The sequence below is a fragment of the Coturnix japonica genome, chromosome 7, assembly GCF_054131305.1.
Source record: "Coturnix japonica strain WE chromosome 7, WE-NBRP24, whole genome shotgun sequence".
NCBI lineage: Eukaryota > Metazoa > Chordata > Aves > Galliformes > Phasianidae > Coturnix > Coturnix japonica.
In genome coordinates, this window is record NC_140669.1 from 14,805,076 (window position 1) to 14,827,062 (window position 21,987).

At 43.0% G+C, this 21,987-nt stretch overlaps 2 protein-coding genes across 4 annotated transcripts in view; one reads left to right on the plus strand and one right to left on the minus strand.

The window, feature by feature from the left end:
- Positions 1 to 1,637: 1,637 nt before the first annotated feature.
- Positions 1,638 to 5,211, minus strand: DBI (diazepam binding inhibitor, acyl-CoA binding protein). Its single transcript, XM_015868809.3, has 4 exons — positions 5,170 to 5,211; positions 4,955 to 5,072; positions 2,846 to 2,908; positions 1,638 to 1,936 (listed from the first exon to the last, which is right to left on the minus strand). The coding sequence occupies exons 1-4, from the start codon at positions 5,176 to 5,178 to the stop codon at positions 1,863 to 1,865; spliced, it is 264 nt and encodes an 87-aa protein (XP_015724295.1). The 5' UTR covers positions 5,179 to 5,211; the 3' UTR covers positions 1,638 to 1,862.
- Positions 5,212 to 5,511: 300 nt separating this feature from the next.
- C7H2orf76 (chromosome 7 C2orf76 homolog) overlaps positions 5,512 to 21,987 on the plus strand; it is a 39,343-nt gene continuing 22,867 nt past the window's right edge. The window contains exons 1-6 of one of the 3 annotated variants that reach the window (XM_015868808.3): positions 5,512 to 5,546; positions 6,241 to 6,393; positions 8,112 to 8,162; positions 10,609 to 10,646; positions 10,773 to 10,854; positions 13,634 to 13,820. In XM_015868808.3, the coding sequence (XP_015724294.2) occupies positions 6,261 to 6,393; positions 8,112 to 8,162; positions 10,609 to 10,646; positions 10,773 to 10,854; positions 13,634 to 13,710 (381 nt within the window). In that variant the 5' untranslated portion in view covers positions 5,512 to 5,546; positions 6,241 to 6,260 and the 3' untranslated portion in view covers positions 13,711 to 13,820. Of the gene's footprint in view, positions 5,547 to 6,240; positions 6,394 to 8,111; positions 8,163 to 10,608; positions 10,647 to 10,772; positions 10,855 to 13,633; positions 13,821 to 21,987 lie in introns of those variants that run through there. The other 2 variants (XM_085553325.1, XM_085553324.1) reach the window with 2 other exon arrangements.

The window sequence follows — 21,987 nt, forward strand, 5'->3', positions numbered from 1 at the left end:
GTCTTTGGGAAAAGCAAGCAAAACTTAGGAGAAAAAAAAAACAAACAACCAATGTGAAAACAAACACCTCCCCCTTATAGTTTCTTTAATTGCACTGGGTACCAGTCAACTGATTTCTCTATGCAAGAACTACCAGTAGAAGTGCAACAGACAGAAGTCTTATCACACATGCGAGTTAGCATTTATTATTGCCTTATCCAAAGTCCAGATTCCGTTCTGCATGCTCTGCAAACTCAGCAAAGCAGACCTGAGAGCATGTGTGCCAGCTGGCCTCTGACCTGCCGTGTGTTCAGCTTGTTCCAAAGCTTGTCTTTTCCTTCCACAAACACAGCAAGGATTGGGGTGTTGTTGTCCTTACTTTTGTCTAACACAGATGAAATAGCAGCAGCTGCCTGAATGGGTGTCAGAACAACCCCCCGTTTTGCAGCACTGCCCAGAAATATCCAAGAATGTCTTATTTCAGGCAGAGCAGTGATTCTGAAGTTATATTTTGGTTTGAGACTTGCTGCTGCTTCTGTTTCAATATCAAGAAGGGCTACATTCCTTTACAGTTGTCTATTTTTACCACTGTGTTAGTTTAATAAAAGCAATTACCTCTATCTACAAATTTGTCTTCACATGTCCTGAAACCACTCCTGCTGTGGCACTGCTATTGCCAAGGCATTATATCCTACCCCCTCCTGCCAGCACACACTACGCAGTCTGTAAGTCAGCAGTATATTCAGAACAGCCACACAGCCCACACGTCTACAAGACATTCACCCTGCTGCCAAACCACCAGCACCTCGACTGAGTTCACAGCCTTTTCCAAGCTGCAGCATCCACAGACAATACAGCATTCCTGGAGAGAGAGCGCCTGCAGCAGGTCAGCTCAGGAACAGCACTCAGCACTTCATTCAGTAATGATTTCCCAAGTTAAAGGCCGTGCAATCAATATTTGTGATGCTGCTTCTCATCCCAACACTACATACAGACATCAGTACCTTCCACCTCTTATTGCGACTCTGCAGCTCCTGAGTTGTACAGCTGATAGCCAGCGGGCAGACTAGATACAAAGACCACTGATGTTACTGTCCTCAGAAGTCAGTGTTTCTGAAAAAGTCAAATACTAGTTTTGATAGAAAGCATGTTGGCAAAGCACGTTCAAATACATAAGCTTCCAACAAATGAGGGAAAGTGGAAGCATTTCTATTGCAGTGGTAAGGCACTGTGGGCATCAACAGCTCATCTGTCTGCAGAACTCTCTCTTTCACAGATAAAGTTTTGTGTTCAGATCCTGAGTATCTGCCATATCTAACACTGCTGTTCAGGGACAACATCTCACCTCAGGCAACTATGACCAAGCACCGCGTTGTGAGCATACACAGCATTAGACACAGCATCAGTGATAATCTCTGTGCTCCGGCTTTTCTGAGTTCTCATTTATCCACACAAGAAACTCCCAGTGTAAGGAGTGCCAGGCATTACTGTGCGGACGCAAGCTTGTACTAAGTGAAACAGATTACTAAGGCCCCCTGGCGGCAAGACTGGAGAGGTGAGTGCTAACCACTGCTTTAACCTTAAGAATTGAAAAGCTGCAACACAGCCACGTGTGAATGAGCTCAGGATAATTCCTAGAGGATGACCATCACAACAGCTAAAGTATCAAATGCACTTTAATGAGTTCCAGATTATTTTGTTCTCACAATTCAAATGGTGTCAGTACATTAGGCAGGTACATGACCTCCCCCTGAACTACAGGCATTACGAGAACAGGCTACAGTATACTTCATATTTAAAACCATCATCATCATCAATCAGTTTTCCACAGTATTAGGAATAAGGCATGTTTCAGGTGTGCAAACAGCTGCTCTATCCAGTCCTCAGATACCATATTTGCCCTTTAGCTCTTCCACTTTTGCTATGTAAGCTTTCATTGCATCTTCTTTGGACATTCCTGGAAGATAAACACAGGAAGCAGTCAGAACACATACAGAAGTTCAACAAAACGCCCTGAGGTAGCTTTTATTTGCGCAGGTACACGCAAATGCAGTGACAGCTGAAGCCTGGTGACAACAGTTTATCAGCTTCATCAGTTAAGAGCTTGATTCACAACAGCTGTAACTTCTTGTTCCTCTCCCCTGCAAGATTCATGAGCCTGCTCATCTACAAATACATCCATGCTATGTTCCTCATCACTGTTTATTTGCCTGATGTCTATGCACAGTTCTGTTGACTATTGAGACACATACCTGAACATTTTTCGGTTTTTACTCTCTTCTATATGGATGTTGCTGATATACAAATGCATCCTCAAGTTACTATTAAAGGAACAACTTTCTGACATGTTACTTACTACAGTGCTCGTGTTTTGCCTTTCTCTCAGCTAGAATCACTGCCAAGTTCTCCACGCTCAATAAAAGAACTCCCTGCTGTAGCTGGACAGAAGAAACATGATCAGCAATAGAATAACTCCCTCAGCAGGCATCTTTTACAGTATCTCTGTCTGCACCTGTACAATTACATTACATTACATAAAGGATCCCTGAGCCTTTGTTAAAGTACCTTGCACAAGTGTAGAGTCACTCGGTTCTGAGTTTGGAATTAAAATAGTCCTCAGCATTAAGATATTACTTACACGCAAGTCACAGCTCCCTGCTATACCACTTTGCAGCATAGTAACACAAAGCAGAGAAGCTTAATAGGGTCACATGGCTATGAAGCCAGTATCAAAGTTTTGAACAAAACCATTCAACAGATATGAGAAGGCAAAGTTTAGTTCGATTTCTTGTTGAAACCACATGGTTTTCTGATCGGCTTCCCTTAGTTTTATTTATTCACTTTTAATTTTTAAGTAGATACTTACCTTTCAATGCATTCCAGGCATCCCACTTTGCTTTGCCTTTGAAGTCAAGCATACCAGGGCGATCTAAGAGAAAGAATAAGCAGCACAAATAGTTTATGTGGCCTGGCTGTAGACAATACTGACTCTTCTCCTGAAGGCTATTTAACTCTTAACCATGATAAAGTACTCTGTTTCACCTTAGCAGCTACCACTTCTTAACCTGCAGCCCACCTGCCACTGGCAGCAATGGAAAAGCTCTCGTCAAATTCCCTTAAGACAGCAGCATTTGAACAGAAGAGCATCAAATGGTGCCATTTGGTTTCTCACTGCGCTTTTTGAAAAGAATACTGTGGCATGAAAACAAGCTGATTAAAAAACACCAGCTCTAAAGTGAAGTAGCAATGTCCTAAGGTCATAAAATGCCCAAAGACGAGAAATCAACAGCCAGTAATATACAGCTTAGAACATATCATCATCAAGTTAATGGTATATTTCTAACAAAGTACTTGCTTTGTTCTGTCATCCTATGGGTATAGGCAATTAATTCTAACTCAATTACAAGCCACACTGTAGCCAAATAGAGAACAGGGTTAGGTGTGGATGTGTATATAATCAGTCTTCATTTGACATCTATTCTGTTTTTACCTCCTCTGTCTCAGTAAATACAGTGCCTGGGATTATCAATTGAACAGGACTTGTAAGTAGCCTAACCATTAGCCACAGTGCTCCTTTTGTGCTGTGCACAGCAATAGCTGGCAGCTGTACTTTCCTCCAGCACAAAAACCTATCAGCTTACTCCTACTCAGACCACTTTCCCCAGCCAACTCAGCTACTGCTCCACTGTGATGCAATGACTTACAGACATGTCAGTGCACCAACAGCTCTGCAGCACCACTTCACTTTGGTAAACAAAAGCACTGAGATCCAACCGCACTGAAAGGTTTACATCTTGAAATCAAGCTCAGTCCCCGATGCTGTTTGCCAAAGGGGGAATAAACAACTACATACACCCACACTTGCCATTTCCAGTACATTTCCTTGCCTGCTTTAGATTCAATCAACACCCAGTAACCTTTGGAAGCAACCAGTTCAGGAGGCCAGAGCTCCAACCAAATGCCCCTTTTCTTCCTAGCTCTGCTTTCTCAAGAGCTACACAAGGTCACTAGAGACAGGGTTCATTCTAAACGCTGATCACCATCTGAGCTGAAGCAGCACCACAAGCAGCAGCGAGGATTTGGCACAGCGCTTCCGCAGAGGAATTTCTGCTGCAGCTTTTCCATGATATTTGATTGCAGCTTGATATTTGATTGCATAACATCTGATTGCAGCTTTCCCGAGTCTTCTTCCTCGCGTACACACCCTGTGTTATTTTCCCATTTTAGTACTACTTTCAGCACTCTAGTTTATCAACCTTCCTCTTACAGAATCACACAGAATCACAGAATGACCCGGGTTGGAAGGGACCTCAAGGATCATGTGGTTCCAACCCCCCTGCCTGGCAGGGCCACCAAACATACACCTTTACTAGATCAGGTTGCCCAGGGCCCCGTCCAACCTGGTCTTGAACACCTCCAAGGACGGGGCATCCACAACCTCCCTGGGCAGCCTGTTCCAGGGCCTAACCACTCTCCTAGTGAAGAACTTTCCCCTAACATCCAACCTAAATCTTCCCTCTTTTAACTTAAAACCATTTCCCCTAGTCCTGCTATTGTCAGCCCTTTCCAAGAGTTTACTCCCCTCCCGGGAGTAAGTTCCCTTCAGGTATTGAAAGGCTGCAATGAGGTCACCCCGCAACCTTCCCTTCTCTAGGCTGAACAAACCCAACTCCCTCAGCCTGTCGAACCCTACACCCTCTTAGTACTTCAGCTACAGACCTCAGCATCTCGGAGGTGCCCAAGTACTCCCAAAGCCATACGGTACCACGAAGGCCCCGCAGCCCTTCCCAGGCAGCTCATCCAGCTGCAGTTTGCTTTGCACATCCAGCCCCGCGTTGCACAAGCCTTTATCTGCAGCCCTGCGGGTCAGCTCGGCCCCGCGTGCACACAAACCCCCGCCAAGTGGGCCCTGAGTCACGGCCCTGAGTCCCGGCTCCCAGGGCCGGGTTAGTCTGAGGGGGCGCCCGGCCCGTACCCGTGTTCACGTCGCCCACCGTGGCCTGCTTGTAGTGGCTGTACACGTCGAGCATCTCTTGGTCCGTAGGCTGAGACTTGAGCTGCTTCACCTCCTCAGCTGCCTTCTGGAACGCGGCCTGGGGGGAAAAAGATCCCAAGGTCAGCACCGAGAAGGAATGAAGGAAGGGGGGGGGGGGGGGAATCAAGGCACGCCCGCCCTGCGGCCGCCCCTACCTCAGACATGGCGACGAGCCCGTAACGCCGCGCACCGCAACTGCTGCGCCGCCCCAGCCGCTCTGCCGCCTCAGCCCTCGCCACCCAGCCCGCTGGCCAATCCCGGCGCCGCGGCTAGCACTGAGCCAATCGGAGCTCGCGGTGGGCGGGGAGAATCGAGAAAACAGCCAATGGAAAAGCAGCGCCGCGCGGGAGGCCTCCCACCTCGGCAAGGGGCTCGGACATTGCCCGAGTGAGGGGCGGGACAAGGCGCCTCGCAGCCAATCACGCGGCTCGGTTGGTCAGGCTCAGTATCATTTCTCGGATGTGATTGGTTAGATTGTGCGAAGGGGGCGGGGCGGAGGGCGAAACCCGGAAGTACCGAGTGCGGCCTTGCGGTAAGGTTGGGGACCGGGGCAGGCGCCATTTGTCCGTGGGTGTGTGAGGGGAGGGGGGGGGCGGCATGTCCAGAGACGGACTGGGCTGGTAAAACAGAGCCAGTGAAAGGTCTGCTCTGTATCCAAGGAGTGTGAAGCACGTAGAGCCATGCTGTCCACCTATCGCTATAAATTAACCCCATTCATTGTGCTGCTGGTATGCCGGGATCATTATTGACATGGATGTTGGGGTTGGTTTTCAGTCCCTGAAAGGATGTGAGAAGGAACACTGTGTAACGGCCCAGGGATCAACAGAACATGAATCCATTTAAAAGGGCTTTAAGTGGGTATGTACCTTTAGAGCACAAGGGTACAGCCAGTAAAACCACCTAAGCAACAAACAGGTCACATATAGGTCACACATAGGACATTTATCTCTAGCATTCTCGTCTGTTTCACACATTCTTGTGCTGTAGTAGGCAGTGCTCACACGTACTGGGCTGCTTCACGTGCAGTGCCAATGAAATCCTGGGTTACTGCTTGAGATTCCATTGCTGCTTCTATAGAATCACTAAGAGCTGAGTCCTGAGAGTCGTGCTTCTATTCAATGTCTCCCCATGTTTGAGTCTTTCACCAAGGCTTACCCGCACCTTGTTTTCCAGCTGTGCTAATGCACAGAGGAAAGTAAATAGTTCATCTCTTTGATGTTTCCCAGGTCATTTCAAATTGATTCTCATGTCAGCAGAAAACTCAACGGTCACAGTTCGTCTTGTTCGCTCTTTTGAGCACCGGAATTTCAGGCCTGTGGTTTATCATGGAGTTAACTTGGATCAGACAGTGAAGCAGTTCATTGCTTTTGTGCAGAAGGGTAAGGGATTGTTATTTATTTGCTTGTCCTTCTTGTTGTCGTCCCTACATTAGAAAGCAAAGAGGAAAAAATGTGGGAATTCTGTGGCTTTGGTAGAGGTGCCAGATCTGTATTTTGTCCCCTGTGCTTTCCTCCCTTGGATGAGAGGTCTGTCCCTAATGAGAGCTTCCATGGTCAGTGTTCCATGCTCACATTTGAGTGTACTGCTCTGTCTGCCTAAATCCTCCGTCCTTTTTGACTGCCAGACAAGGGCATTGCTACACTTGGCTCCATGCCTCGGGCTCCTTGAGCGATGCTGTCAGGCAGCTATTCAGAAATTAACTGGAGGAAATCAATAGATTTTAAGGAGCTTTTGATCCATAGGAGTTGTACCACTGTGTGGGATGTGGGAATGAAATTCTGTTTGCTATTTGTGAAAGGAGAGGGGAATGTGAAAAATTGTTTTTGACACAGTGAGGTCTGCATGTTTGCTTCTGAGTTTCTGTCCTGTCTTGAGCTTTGTGGTGCAGATTTACTCCTCTATGGACCTTGTTTCCAGAGCCTGGCTGAAAGTGACAGTGTATCTAAAGGTTAATAGATGCAGACCAGCCCATGTAGCAACTCATTAGTCAGGGTGTTAACTAATCTTGCAGGTATATTTCTTCACATCTAAATGGAGACATTCAAAGTGTGCAGATCAACAGGCTTTGATTTTTGCATGATGTCAGCTTAAACAAGTCTGGAACTGTTGCAACTGATCACATTTGAGCAACTTCTGGGATGTTGCCCTGGGCATCACAGCTTTATTGTGTTTTCAGCAACTTCCTTTCTAGTAGACAGTGATTGACATGGCTAGATCTTAGAAAAGAAAGAAAACTACAAGCACTTTCAGAACATATGGTACAGCTACAGTTATGAAAAAGAAAAGAAAAATGCAAAAAAATAAAACCCCACCAAAACCAAAAAACCCCAAACCCTCTTGCTTTTGATGTGTGCAGTATTGTAATTCATTGTTACTTGAGACAAAACTGTTGTCTTGAGCCAGCTGTATTTCACAGACGGGTAGTACCGTTCCTGGTCCAAAATCCATGTTTCCTTCCTTTTCTGTAATCTGTTTTGAAGGAGGAGTTTGAGATAAGTTTCTAAATTGCTGGATTTTTGCTTTCAGCCACATTGCTGCCAACTAACTGATAGAGGTGGGCCTCACAATGCCTGGTTAAATACCTAGATGTCACAGGGGACACTGGCACCAGGGAGGCTGTGTACTGCATATACCCGAAGAGTTAATTTTCTACTGTTTGGCTTCCTTGTTGTGACTGGTTAGCAAAGCTGCGTTTACTGAACAGTTCAGTTAGGAATGATAGTTGTTAGGATGCTGGAGGTGTAAAGTAGTGAGAGATGCTGAACTTTGAACTGTATGAACCATTAACAGGGTGTTTCTGGCAGATTTCTGATGGATCAGACTCCTGTGATCATAACCTAATTGCACTGAATTGCTGTCTGCATGGATCGTTCAGCTCAGAGGAACTTCATGCTTGAGTGAATTTAAGCCATTATGGACTAACTGCAGAATCTGAGCCAAAGGCCGTATTTCAGTATTTAGTACTCAAACCATATTCAGTACTCTCCTATGCTGAGGATTTATTTTGCTGTCCGGTGTGTGTGCATTGCACTCATGTTCATTACCAGAAATTTAGAAGGATAACTTCATGTTAATTTTGTGATTTTATTTTAAACAGATGTCCCTTCAAGAACAGGACTTCCTCCTCCTTTTAAAACTTACAAGTATGGTAGGTATTTTCTCTTAATTTGTCCCATCAAAATGCAGCTGTAATCTTTTATACCAGTTTAGACAATTTAGGAGACAACTATTTTAGCATGATCACACTGGTTACAGCACCTGCCTGTATCTGCAGCACTTGAAGTTGGAATCATCCCTCCAGGACCTGCAGAACCTGACCATTATTTTGAGCTTCTTTATTCATTTGAACTAGGCTGAATGCTATGTGTTCTTTGGTAATTGTTTTTACTTTACAGAGCAGCTTGTGACCTCAAACACTTTGAAATTGTAGTTCTGTTTGTGCATATGTATTTCAGTGTCTTTTTACTAGCTGCGAGGTCAAAAAGGATCGTGAAGCAGGAGCTTTAGGCAGTAGAAGGAAAATGCATAAGGCTCATATTCTTAAATACTTAACATAATATGAGAGGAGCAGGGGAACATTGCTCAAAGTAGATAAGAAAGCTCTTCAGTAACAGCTGACAGAGTGAAATAGCCTGGTATCAAATTTAGGCTCAGTCTATTTTCTAATGTAAAACAACACTCGTGTTTCTTTATATGAAGCTTTGCATGATTGTATGCTATTATCTGTTTGGGACAGAACATGCTTTCAAAATAAACTGAGTTATTTCAGTTCTTGGAGTGTGGTAACTCAGACATCAGTCACGTACCTTCTCCACAGTTCAACAGTTCTGAAAGCTCCCTTGGAGATTTGCTACAAGTGCTCACCTGTCTCCCATGTGCTGGAGTTACAAGCTTCTTTCTCTTCAGTGATTCTAAGAACTGACTGAGAAACCTATTTAATACATGCAAATAGTTGACTATTTTGGCCTATTAAAAAGAGAAAAAGCTAAGCACATAATTGTGTTCTTGCTCATAGCAGATGGTGTGAGATGAAAACAGAAGTTAGGGGTTAAGATTTACAACTGTCAGCAACAAGGAGTTGAATATTATTGTTTTTAATGTAATACTTGATGTCCTAATAGTATGAATTTGGAGGTGCCCTTCCTCTCCCTGATATCTCTTGCTTTGCGTGGATGAGGGAGTCCCATCTAGGACTGCAGTTACATGCCTGATGCTGCCCGTCCCTGGTGTTAGTTCTTTCATCACTTTTAGTTTTGCCCAGAGCATGTGTTGTGGCTGAGCACCTGATTGTGTTGCGTAGGACTGTGCATAATGCAGGTAGAAAACATTACAGAACTTTATAACCTGTTAGGCGAGTCAGAGGGGGCCTATTTCTGTGGGATGGCGCCAGCTACGCTGAAACTTTCACACAGAAAAAAAAAAAAATCATGCCCAAGTTCCTCACCTTCCCCATAGGCTGTGAATCATCCCTCCAGGCTCATGATTCTGGCATCTCTTGTGTGTTCTGCTGTCTCTATTGTATTTGGTGATGAAAGGGCAGTAAGACTTCTGCATGAACAGTGCTAGTAGGAGCTAGGGTTTTTTTATCTTCTTTGTTTAGTAGTGCCAGTCTCAGTTGGACCTGGCTGTGAGAAACATCTTGTCTGCTTTGGCTTCCATCCCTCCAGAATCCAGCAGCTCTTCATTCCTTTGATTTCATATATTCAATCGTCACTTTTTTCCTCATGGCTGGTGCTCTAACTTGGATCTCTAAGCTTATGACTTTAAAATTTCCTCTTACGTCTTGGTACACACCATTCTTGTCTTTAGCCTGAGAAGAGGTCTGGGCCATCTTCTCAACTTTCTACCTTGCCATTGCCTCCTTTTTGCTGGCAATGCTGGTCTGAGTGCAATCTTGTCTCATAGATGGCTTCTTCACTTTTTCCTCCCATAAACATGGAATGCTATGGTAAATATTACACTGACAGAAGGCCACCTCCTATCTATCGCCATGAAGGATCCACTTCCAAAAAAAGGAAAAGAAAAAAAACCTGGGAACACAATTGACTGGAACGAAATTGAGATGAAACAACAAAAGCAATTGAAAGGATGCAGCTATGACGAGAAGAAGCTGCAGTTTTTGAACTGCAAGATCAAGGTTTTGAGGAATGGTCTGAAGCCATCAGGTTACTGTCTTCATCACTTGCTTCTTGTCCACTTAGCTGTAGTAGCTGACAGCATATTAATGCTGTTTGTCCTGCCCCAGTTGTATGTGTAAAACCTGTTTGGTTAGAACACCCCAACTGACATTTCGACATATGTAATTTCACTGCTAGTTAGGATGGTTACTTAGTTATTAAAATTCAGGCAGTAGGCAGAAGCCCCTCAAATTGTTGCGCCTTAACACTAGAATGACTGGATTATGACTGGCTGCAAGATTGGGAAAGCAAAAGGTTTTCTCTTTCAGACTGAATACGTGCAATTGTTAACAATAAAGAAATTTTCAATCTTGTTACTTTGTTACTTTTTTGTTACTTTTTTCTTCCCTAAGTGTAACTTCCAGCATCACCTGCATATTAAGCCTTATTTTAGGAAAACATTGTATTTTCTTTCAGATACAATGAAGATTATTCACCAAGCTCACAAATCTAAGGTATGGCCCTTTGCTACTTTCTTCCCTTTTACATACTTCAATGCAGGCAGACCTCTGCGCTATACAACAAGACTGGAGCAGAAACAGCAAATTCTTATCTTTGCATTCTGGTTCTCTAATTTGTAGACTGGCGATCTAGTAGTGAGTTTGGAAGATGATGACAAACTGATTTTGAAAGAAGACAGCACGCTGAAAGCAGCTGGAGTAGGTATGAGGACGCTTATATTGACTGAAGGTGCTGTTCATTGTGGTTGTCATTAAACTGATAACTGGCTGATTATGTTTGGATAGCCTGCTGAAAAGTAAATGGTATTCCTGATGCTCTTTACACTACTTGATAATTATTCTGGGAAGAAGGCAGGATAATATACATTCAAATCATTGAACTGGGGGCAGCAGGTATCTGTGCTCCAAATGTTCAGAATGCAAATTGTGATTTTAGAGGGTACGCTTATAATTCTGCAGAGAGCAATTTTAAATGATTGGCAGATAGGTTATTAGTACAATGCCTGCTTAGTCTTATCGGTAACATTTAAACTGTTGTTTTGGTTAGTAATGTAAGTAGTGGAACCAATCTGGAATAATGAAATAAAATTAGATTTGTTTAGTGTGCAACATACAGTTCTTGATAGTCGGATTGAATGGGAAAGCTCAAGTAATGTCATTTAGAGAATGTGCTGAACGTAGCATGAAGTTGAAGCTTGACCTGATTTCTCACATTTTGACAGGGGATTGCATATAGGGCATGTCATTTGGTAATAATGTAAAGAAATATCTGTCATGATGAAATTGATGGTCCCTGGATGTCCTTTGGGCTTCTCATAAATGTGGCTGAATGACTTTGTGGCAGCAGGGCACTTCAGGGAATGTAGTCGCATTCCACCTTGACATGGACACACACACATTTGATTGTGCTTTGCCTAGCTGTGGTGCATAACTCCCTGCACTCTAAGTACAGAGGAGTCAAAGAAAGCTCCCTCCTGCTCCTGAAGCCCTCTGATTGCTTCCCAGAAATAATACCTACATTTTTTTCCTCATGGGTTTCTTGGCTCTTTTGCCTCATATAGTCTGAAAGGTTCCAAATTGTGGAGCTTCTGCCATTTGGCCATTTACTCTTTGACTTTTAGTGATATGGGGGGGGAGGGATCTCTTCAATGCTTTTCTCTGGGATGTACCACACCTGCCTCAGTATGCCTTTCCCAAACATTGTCATCTTCTTTGGCTATCTTTAAACTAACCCAGACCTTTTCAGGTGGGAGAAAAATAATTCCTCAGGAAGGAGGACTGTTGGCACCCCAGCCTTGTAGATTTGTAGTTAGCAGAAGCTTCATTCTAACATGATTCTTATCTATCTTATTCTAAGATGTAAGAGGCAATATAGCTCAGGCAAGGGAGTGATGACAGCACCAAGTGTTACATTGGAGCTGGCATTATCCAGAGCTGCAGCTACAGCAGTGAAACAGTTCAGTGTGATCTCAAAACAAGCATCAGAACATCAAGGTAAATATTGTAGTGAAAGAAAATTAGAGGAGAACTGACTGCTCTGTGCCTATGTATAGAGAGCTTGGTGGCTTATTAAGGAAACAATTTAGACTACTATACAATTTTGATATGTTCCAGTATACCTAGACCAGAAAATTAGCTAAGTTAGGCATTGGGTCTTCATATTAAAATCTTGAAGCAATCCTTCCACAAGAAGTGGAAGAATGGGAAATGAACAACGTGAAGCATGATAGCACATACCAAGCGTATTATGTTTTTTCCATTATCTAGTCTGGGTAAGATTTTCTAGAATAAAACAATCCCTGTTAGAAAACCTGAGAAATTTGGACACCTGCAGATTGTTATTTCTAAGCTGCAATTGATCACCCTTGGCACTTTACAGGGTTAGGTTAGGAGAGTTATAAGTTATGAGGACATTAGATAAGTATCCTTGGAAAAGCCTCTGTGGCCCTGGTTATTAATTATTACAGCTATGATATAGTCAGCAAAGTTGGTGCTTGCCTTTTTTTCCCAAGTAGGGTTTATGTAATAAAGCGTTCAGTATTCACTACTAACAGTCTTGTCTGTTTTCTAGTTGAGTTTCTAAAACCCCTTCTGCTCCTTTTCCCTCCACCTTTTTTTACAAGGCAGGCAGTCTTCATTAACTTCAGGTTTAATTTAAAAAACAAGCGTGGAACTTATTGGCTCAGCACCTTAAAGAAATCCACATTTAATAATTGTGAAGGCTTTCCATCAGATTTGTCTCTGTTCTGAATTAGTAATGTTGCTGACTTACTGTTTTAGAAGAGGAAGTCCTTGACCTACTGGGTTGAAAGAATTGTGACTGCTCTGAACCTTTGCGGGTCCTTTAGCTCTGCCATATCCCCTGTGAATAATTAGAGGTATTTGAAGGTATTGCTGGAGAAGCCAATTTGTGTCTTTCACTTTGCATATTGTTGAAGCCTCATGAATTAATCATCAGCAGGGCAAAAAATTAACTTCTTCAGACACATATTTTGATGGGTCATGAGGGAGAATGTAAAGTGATCTGTAAAATATTCTACTGATCCTCTAAGTATTAGATTATTATACCTACGGGCTAATTTCATGGAAGAAAATAGTTCCTTTTCCTTCCCTAAAAGACAAATGCACAAAAAAGAGAAAGTTACGCTTCATTATTTTTCTGGCATTTGAAACGCAATCACTTCATTTGCTGAATGCAACACAGACAATTCTGTAGTCTGCATTAAACTAATCTTGAGGAATCTTGTTTATGTACTTAGATGTATTTGGGTTCTTGTTCTTATGACACAGTGAAGCTGCACATTTAGTACTCGAATCTCTTTAGCAAAAATACGAGGTGGTGGGAGGAAAGAAATGTTTGGTGATTTATAATTGTCTTTGACCAACAAGTCACCAGTTGTCTTCTAAGGCTCCAAATAGCTGCTTGTTGGTGGTGGTTCATTGTCTGATGTGCTAAATCTTCAATTTCTTATTTGTTCTAGCAAACGAGACCGAATTAGCATTCTTCTGTGAGGAAGATTACAGAAACTACAAAGCTAATCCTGTTTTGGCCTGGTGAAGATCCCAAGAGATTGTTTTGTTTTCCCATACTTGTTGTAAATCTTCCTTGCCCTGCTTAATGACTTTTTCTTTAAAAGATCAATAAATCCTTGAGGATTGCTTTGCAAACAGTGCAATTCCCTTCCTATAGAAATTAATTTCTGCCAATATGCTGAGACTGAGAGAGGGAAGGCTGGGGGACATGCGTGGTTCCCCCCCTATCCTCCCCCCTTCCTCTCACATTTCTTTTCCCTTTGCTTGCCTTTCACAATGGAGGCAGTGCAAATGCTCTGACCTGTGGCACACATTCCCAGTATGATCCCACAGCAGTATTATGTCAGCTCCATATTGAGCTTATACACCGCACAGTAAAAACCCCTCTCGGTAGTAACTTCTAATGAAAATGGAATCTTTTTGTGACTGTTGTAGAGAGCTTGACAAGAGAAATTCTGTGTTTCAAGTAGCAGATTTACTCCACTCACTTTGTTTAGGCTCTTTTGTTTGAATGGTACAGACTGGCAAGTGTTTCAGGCTCTCTGTTGGTGAAAGCTTTCTTTTATACTTTCTCCCAGCCCTCTTTAGCATGCTGAAACAGAAAATGACTGTTTGGAGGCTTTTGTGTTTCAGGACAAGCTTGCTTGTTACTACACTGCTTCGTGAGGACACCTTCTAATCCAAGGTAGCAACCTGAGTTCTGCCAGCTCTTCAGTGTGCAGTGTTCAGCAAATAGCAGTTGGGCATTGTTCCAAGTAGTCTCAAGGATCAAGAATTTGGTTTTAAGAATAAAACCAAAAAACAACTTTTTTTTTTTTTTTTGTGCAAAGAAAGGCCCAGTCTGCACAACAGATGTCCATAAGACTGGGATTGATTCTTGCCTGCTTTCCAAGCGCCAAATATTCTGTTGCTATCTGGTAGTTCTTGGTAATTCCAGACCTTCCTGGAATTAACCAAATTAAAAACAATAACTAAATTAAGAACAAGAAGAAATAGTCATACTTCTAGTTTTGAAAGACAGTTACAAAACTGTTTTCTAGGCATTTGCCAAGTTGGGACTGTGCCTTTAAGCCTCTCTTCACTGAAATAGAAATGATTCTGGCTCTCTGCCTTTGCTCTGTTAAATCAAATGAGACCTTGTGCAATTGCTTTAAGCCCATGCATCTACCCTCAGCTCTGGGTCAGAGCTGACAACACCATTTCCACTAGGGACTCTCCAGAGAAGTAAACTTACAGTTTCCTAGAACTTTGATTGTTATGTTTTTATTGATGTGATAGTGAAAGCAGATGTATGATTACCAAAGCTTCTAAACAAAAGTTCTTTTTGCTTTAGATGTAGGGCCAATGCATTGTTCCCACTTCATTTTCTTCATACTTCCTGACAACTCTGTGGCTTAGACTGGAGACCTTTCAGGTAGCTGCTATTACTTACTGTAAAGCAATGGAAAGTGCAACAAGGCAGCAGAGCAACAAGATCCCAGACCACAGCAAGTGATGATGCACTCAGACACGACAGCAGTAAGCACCAAAAAATAAGAGAAAGAAGCTGCTTACCTTCATAAGGCCTGTAAGGTCCTCAGATAGGCAGGGGTCTCCAAACAAAATAATCCTACCTTCCCCCTGCTGACCCTTAAATGAGGTTTGGGAAGGGATGGAGCCAGGATCCACCCCTTCCAGTCACTCAGTACATTGCATGCACCTGAGCCCCCCTGGTTTCGCCCTTCCTTCCCACCAGGTGCTCAATCACTGGTTCAAGCTGTGACAGCGTTTCTATCACACTTACCAACAGCTTTGCTTCAAACTGTGTTATTCTCTTGTGAAAGAGGTCTGCCGCGTTGTTGTTTGTTATTAAAAGGGAGATTGTACATCTATCTTGTAAGCAGACTCACGTCACTGTGTACTCTTGGTATTTAAATACTGATGTGTGTGCTCTGATGAATTTATGGAGAGAGTTTAATACATCCCTCTTCTTTCAGTCCAGGCCTCCTTTCTCTTTCTGGTTGTTATGAAATCCTCTGTATATTAAAGGAAACCACCCAAATAGCTGATACTGTGCTTTGTTAACTTGGCAGATGCCATAAACAGTTCACAATTGCTGTTGATCAAAGGTGACTTCTCCACAATATATAGTGGGATGGATTATATAGTTTTACTGTTATTCTTAGACACTGTGGGGTTAATAAGGAATGAAATGCTGCCAGAGACATGGAAGAGTCCTCAGAGATCGCCACCATTAAAGTTGGGGAACTGCTTTATCTGATGAAAACATTCTTAGAGTTGATCCAGAGATCAGCTGTGATGTTTCTCTTTCATTCCGAGTATTCAGCACATCCCCATGGATCGTTCACTTAGAAATGAACTTGCAGGTCACAGTCCATCATTTGACACAGCGATGACAGGACATTTGTGGGCTCTGTCCTTGGGAGCTAAGAAATCCTGAATGTTCAAAGAACAAGAATGAGAAAACAGAACATCTGATACTCATTTTTGGTCTCGTAAGACTGATACAATCTTGGCTTTAGAGGCACTGGCAGCTGGCTGGAGGCATTAAAAATGCTTAAGGCAAGTGCACGCTTCTGCTTATTGAACAGTTTGTTGGACTGAGCTCAGCCTTGCTGACTGGCACCACTTGGCACCAGATCTTCCTTCCAGGATTTCCTTCTTGTAGTACAACAGGGCAAGGATTTGCAAATGAGTAATGAATCAACCAAATATGGCCAGCAGATAATTTTGCCACTCTTCACGTTAAGAAGACACTGATATATTTTTCCTGCTGCCTGCTTTCCCTGCCACTTCCCCTTCCTTTGTGCTACCATCTCTGATAGTTACAGTACGTTAGTGGTTTATTGCTATGCAATAGCAGTGTTTTCTGTGGAAGTGAATGCACTTTTTTAGATTAGTGGAAGAATATCCTTTGAAATGAAGAAGAGACCTTCTCTATGATGTAGCCAATTCTGCATAACAAAGGATCTTCTGTTGCTTTATGAAAGGACTTGCACAGGGCAGCACTGTCCACTGATCAGTGAAAACAAAAATGTTTTTATTATAATGCTTTGTATTTTAGAAGGAAACAGGAGAGAGGTTGCATGAGAGATGCAAAACTCCAGTGAAAAGCCTGTTGCCATAAACCATCTCTGACTGCAGGGAAAGCCACCAGATGTCAGCATAGCCTGTTCTTTCATTCTCCAGAACCCGTGTAAGCCAAGAGACGGTGAATATTTAGGAAGAGTGCTTATCTGTGAATTGGTTTAGCCTGCAAAAGTCTGTGCTAGGGCTCGGGGTGATGAAAGCCGAGACTTTCCTTGCGGAAAGTGTTTCTTTTTATATTAAAATCAAAGAGCGGCAAATTGAACTGGTATCAGTGCTTAAATTCCTCTTGTTAGAGAGCATCCTTTGCAGAGCCGGTTCCAGCGTGTCTAAATCTTTGCATGCTGCGAGGAGGCATTTGCTGAACATTCATTTGAGGAATTGTCTGGAAAAGATCAGTGTTAATTTGCTGAGGTTTTGTAAAGTAGACTTTAAATATGCCATTTTTATTTATTTATTTTTTAAACAGAAGGAAAACCACCTGGAACAGACACACATGCAAAACAGAGCAAAAAACCTTCAGCGACACAGCTTAAGCACACAACAAATGTGCCCTCCATGCTCCTGACTCTAAGCTCCTACTATTCCTTGTAGGGCAAGGGAGGAAGAGAACTTCGCACTGTGCCACGCTTTCTGAGCTGTGATGAGCTGAGATGGGAGATGAGTTTTGGAGCCCAAACCCAAGCACTGTGCAGAGTTTTATGCTTTGGTTGACTGAAGCGTGCATAGATGCTGCCTGGCTGCAAGGGTGCCTGCTGTGTGTGCGGTGCAGCCTGCCTGGGAGGTGTTGTGCCCACTTCTCCTCCTGCACAGCACCTGGTTGTGCTTTGCTGAGAGCTCCCCTTGAAGCCTGGCAGATGGCTGAGAGGAGAGGTGGGTGGGTGTTTGGGCTGGTGATGCAGCGGTGGGGGGGGAGTATGGACCATAAAACTCGTGTCTGCCTGTAGGTAGGATATTCGTGATCAGATAATGAATTGTATTTTTTGTTTGCTGACTTCTTCTTTCTCTTCTAGCAATAGGTTGTTCTCTTTATGGCAGGCCAAAAGCATGCCAGAAGTGAGAGTTTCTGTGGGTGGTGAACACATTCAGGAGCTCAGTATGACAGTGTAGGTTAAGAATAGAATTTATCTTTGTGTGTCCAATTCTGCCCTCTGGCAGGTGACGTACTGCTGTGTACCAGGAATGTCAGCAAGGACTGCAAGAGCATGTCTGTCTGCTCTCATTTCACATCACAGGAAGGTTTAATACTGCTATCCAGAGAGTCAGTAGGACCAATGGCACAGCATAAGAATTCACATTCAGAGTATGTTACTTTTGTCTTTGTCTTTTCTATGCTTCAAACATAATCTTTAAGGCCAGTTTGGGAAGCCTCTTTGCTTTTATGGATCAAGATTATTTAAGTGGAAGGTATGGCAGCAGTCTGTTTTTGACCAGACTTTGAGGTCACACCTTTGGCTCTGTGCATGCATTTGGCATCCAACCAACTGGAGCACATCTGTTGCTTTTAGAGTCAAAGCAGCAATCTAGAAGTGTCAGCCTCATACCCTAACAGTACTGTGGCAATTTCTCCATGCTTCCCCATCATCAAATGGAAGGAACCTGGTCTTCCAGAAAGCAGACTTGAATCTCACCCGGTGTCTTTGTTTTGAGACCGCTGTGAGAAAGCAGCCTTCTGGTTGTGGATGGCTCCGTAAGCCAGCAGGTTGGCACGCAGCAGCAGCAGCTGAAGCTAGCTAATTGCAGATCACGTACGGGAAACAGATAACAAGAATAACTAACCAGCTGAACAGCAGCTGTGGTAGATCTCCCACTGCTGAGGTTTCTAAATCTAAAGCAGATTATCTTTCTAGGGGAATGGCTGTAGTTCTACTTCAGGTCTTTGAAAGATTCCTCTAATACTGTGGCTTGTATTATGTGATCCTTCTGGCTGGCTGTACACAAGTTATTTTTAGGCTTTGAATAATAAACTCCTTTGCGCACTCTGCCAACAAGAGCTGTCTCTTGTCACAGATGGCACCTTCCTGCTGTGCATTGCCCGCTCAGCTTTAGAGTGGGCCTGAGTGCCTGTGCAGAAACTCTCAAAAACTGATGCTTCTTATTCAGGTGCAATAAACAGGTGAAGGAAAATGGTGCCCTTTTAACAAATCTCAAAGCTGAAGCATGATCCCACTAGCTTATTGCAGGACATTTTGAGCTCAGGGATTTACCAGTATTTTGCTGCTTGCTCATAGCACTTCACACAGGGGTGGAAGCCATCTTGGACATCCTGGAGGAAACACGTTGTATAGAGGTGCTGAAGCAGCTGCATTCCTCTAAAGATTTAACTGGAGTTTGATATATCACTTTGTAAGTAAATCCCCAAAGAGCAAGAAACCAATTGCACTGTTAAAAGCCTTCCATTATAAACCAGGAGGAGTGAGGGAGCTGTACCTGCAGAGGTTAAGCTTCTGCACAGGAATTTAAATGAACTCATTAAAATCAACTTACAAATTAGCTCATTAAAATGCAGTGCTGCAGATCCAGAAGTTGGTTGATCTGGCGTCCCACTTCTGTGAGGAAGTGATTTAAGAAATGGAGAACAAAATGATAGTGTTAAAACTCCTTTTTTAAGTTTCCAGTCCCATAAACCTCATTGCCCTCTTCCTTGAACTCTGTATCAACAGCACTTTCAGTTTACTGAATGAAGCTATTTTTGTTCCAGTGCTGCAATTTCTGTGTAATACCTCCAGCATTATGTCATGAAATGGTCTGTATGCACTTGTGGCCTCCAGTGTCCATAGCAGCTTTGTATTACAGGCCTTGGCATGTTGGGTCACAGCAAGGATCATCTTCACTTGGCTTGATAGCAAGAACCTACCTGCTGGTGTGTTTTATCTCTGGGTTGTTACATTGCACATAATCCCCTTGCTCTCTGCCATTGAAATAAATTTTTATTTAGTTGGAGGGGGTGAAAACATGCAAACGAGTTCAGTTTTATAGACTTGTTCAGAATATCTTTTATGTAACTATAGAGACCAGTAAAACTGGCCTTACAGCTCTTCAGTTGGTTCTTACAAATCACAGAGGCACACTGTAGGCAGTACAGAAAATATAAGAATTTACATTCCAGCTACATACTCTGCAATAATATATATGTTTGTGTATGTGCATATATGCAGAGAATTTCTAGGTATAAAAACAATTCATTGAGGAATTTTAAGCTAACCTCACAGAATCCCCTCTCCACAAAATTGCCTAGGGGAATGAGCATTCAAAACCACCTCAAATTCCTTTTCAGTCTTCCAGAATCAAAATAAATGATCCAAACTCCTATGTCAAAGGTTTTAGAGACTGGGTGTGTACATAGGGCACCATCTGAAATGTGGTTCTGTGTTTAGAAATCAATTGGTTTCAGTCTTCAAAAGATACCGGTTGGTCAGTATGTTGGCACAGGCATTACCTGGAGCAGTGTGATGGATCTTTTAATAGATGCTGTGGAGCTGGGGGTTGTTGAGCTGGCTCATCTGTCACAGGTTGGCATCAAACTGGAAAGAACCGTGCTGCTTCATGAGTATATCCAATGCCCAGCTCTACTTCTGCTTGTGAAAACTGCCCCTTTGCCATCAATCGGAAGGATGTGTAGGTGTGGTAGGTGTGAAAGTTGTGTGTATAAAGCTGAAGTGCAACCTTTGTTCTGCTGGGCTAAATGGTGAGTCTTTAGCCTTGAAGCATCCCACAGTAAAACCACACCTTCCCCACTGAATACAAAGCCTGCAAGCCTCTGTAATGCTTGTTCCTTCCTGTTCTGTGTTTGGCCAACAGGCAGTTGTCTTGCCTGACCTAAGGACATGAAAAGCAGCTTAGCTTTCTTTAAAAAAAGACATTGGAATACTTTATTGTAAACATAAAATGTGCAAACTTGTGCTTTTATGTTGACTTTGCTTGATGATGAAACAGAAGAGAAGCTTGCTGAAGCCAATTTTCCCTCAAGCATGAGTTACGTTGGAGTGGGTGGAATCATACTCATGTGGAAGTGCATCAGATCGACATGGAAACTTAGCCTACCATTCATCCACAACTAAATAGTGCTGCACAATCAATCTGCTTGGTGAGTGATTCGATGAGGTGCTGATCTGGGTAAGGCTGTGAAGGTGGATGGGGAAACCTGAGTAACAGCAGCTTTTGGAAAGGGTCACTTTCACAGTGTCCCTTTCCCCCCGTTGCCAAAAAAAATAACAACCAGATGATTATGCAAAGCTGGCATTTCCCTCGTGTCGATTTCCTTTTGCTTAGTGAAAGGAGGTGGTGGTTGGAGACTTTACTGTAAGCCTTATGCAAAACCTAAAACCCCTCGATATTATTACTGGCAGCTTGAGCAGTACTTGGAGAGTATTACTCACCGTTGTCATTTAAGGCTAAACAGGGAACTCTGAAGTTCCTCTGCCTAAAATCACCCAGTCTACAAGAGCAGTACTGGCTCATAGAAGGGCTTATATGCCCCGAAGTTGATTCATGTTTTCCCATTTGTATTAACTGGTCTTTTAAAAGGTGCTTTTTGGTCCCACAAACAACATTTCATTTGTTGACATGTTTTTCAAAGCAAAGCAGAATGCTGAGTAGTGACTTTTACTTAACAGAAAGGAAATTAGGCTATCCCACCCATATCCTTATGTCTGGTCTTGCTGAGGTAGTCTTCTTGTATCATCTCAATTGCTTGCTTTTAAATGAGCTTTTGTGAATGGCTGTCCATTCTCTATATGGATGGCTTGGATCTCCAAAACCTAAAGAATCATTTTGATAAAGAGCGAAAGCTTGAAGGAATATGGGAAAGTGAAAGGTAGCAAAGGAAAGTAGGGCAGAATTCTTGCCCTGGACCTCATCCAAAGCATGTGTGAAGTTGGAAGAAAAGCATTTGATATGTGCTTTGTGGTCTAGTAAGTGACTTTTAAAGGTGCAAGGCAGTGTGGGATGGTGCCCCACGTGTACAATTCCTGTATTCTCATGCTGTGGTCAAGACTCACCAGTCCCTTTTGCAAGACAGTTCAAAGACCTCATCACTGCTGGTGAAGCCAGTAGTTTTAGAGCTGCTGTTTTGTTGTCTACGCACATGCATTCAGGTGACAATGATTTCTAAGAGCTTCAAACTCTTATTTGATGTAGGGCTTTGGTTTTCTTTGTAAAATTTTGTGAAGTGGCACATTATTTTTTTTTCTCTTCATTCTATTTCCATCAAATA

Bases quoted from the DNA above. Each gene is read 5' to 3' on its own strand.
- DBI (XM_015868809.3), bottom strand. The intron at 2,909-4,954 runs GTACGGGCCGGG...TCTTTCTCTTAG, and splicing joins GGTGGGCGACGTGAACACGG to ATCGCCCTGGTATGCTTGAC. The intron at 1,937-2,845 runs GTAAGTATCTAC...TTTATCTTCCAG, and splicing joins TGCCTGGAATGCATTGAAAG to GAATGTCCAAAGAAGATGCA.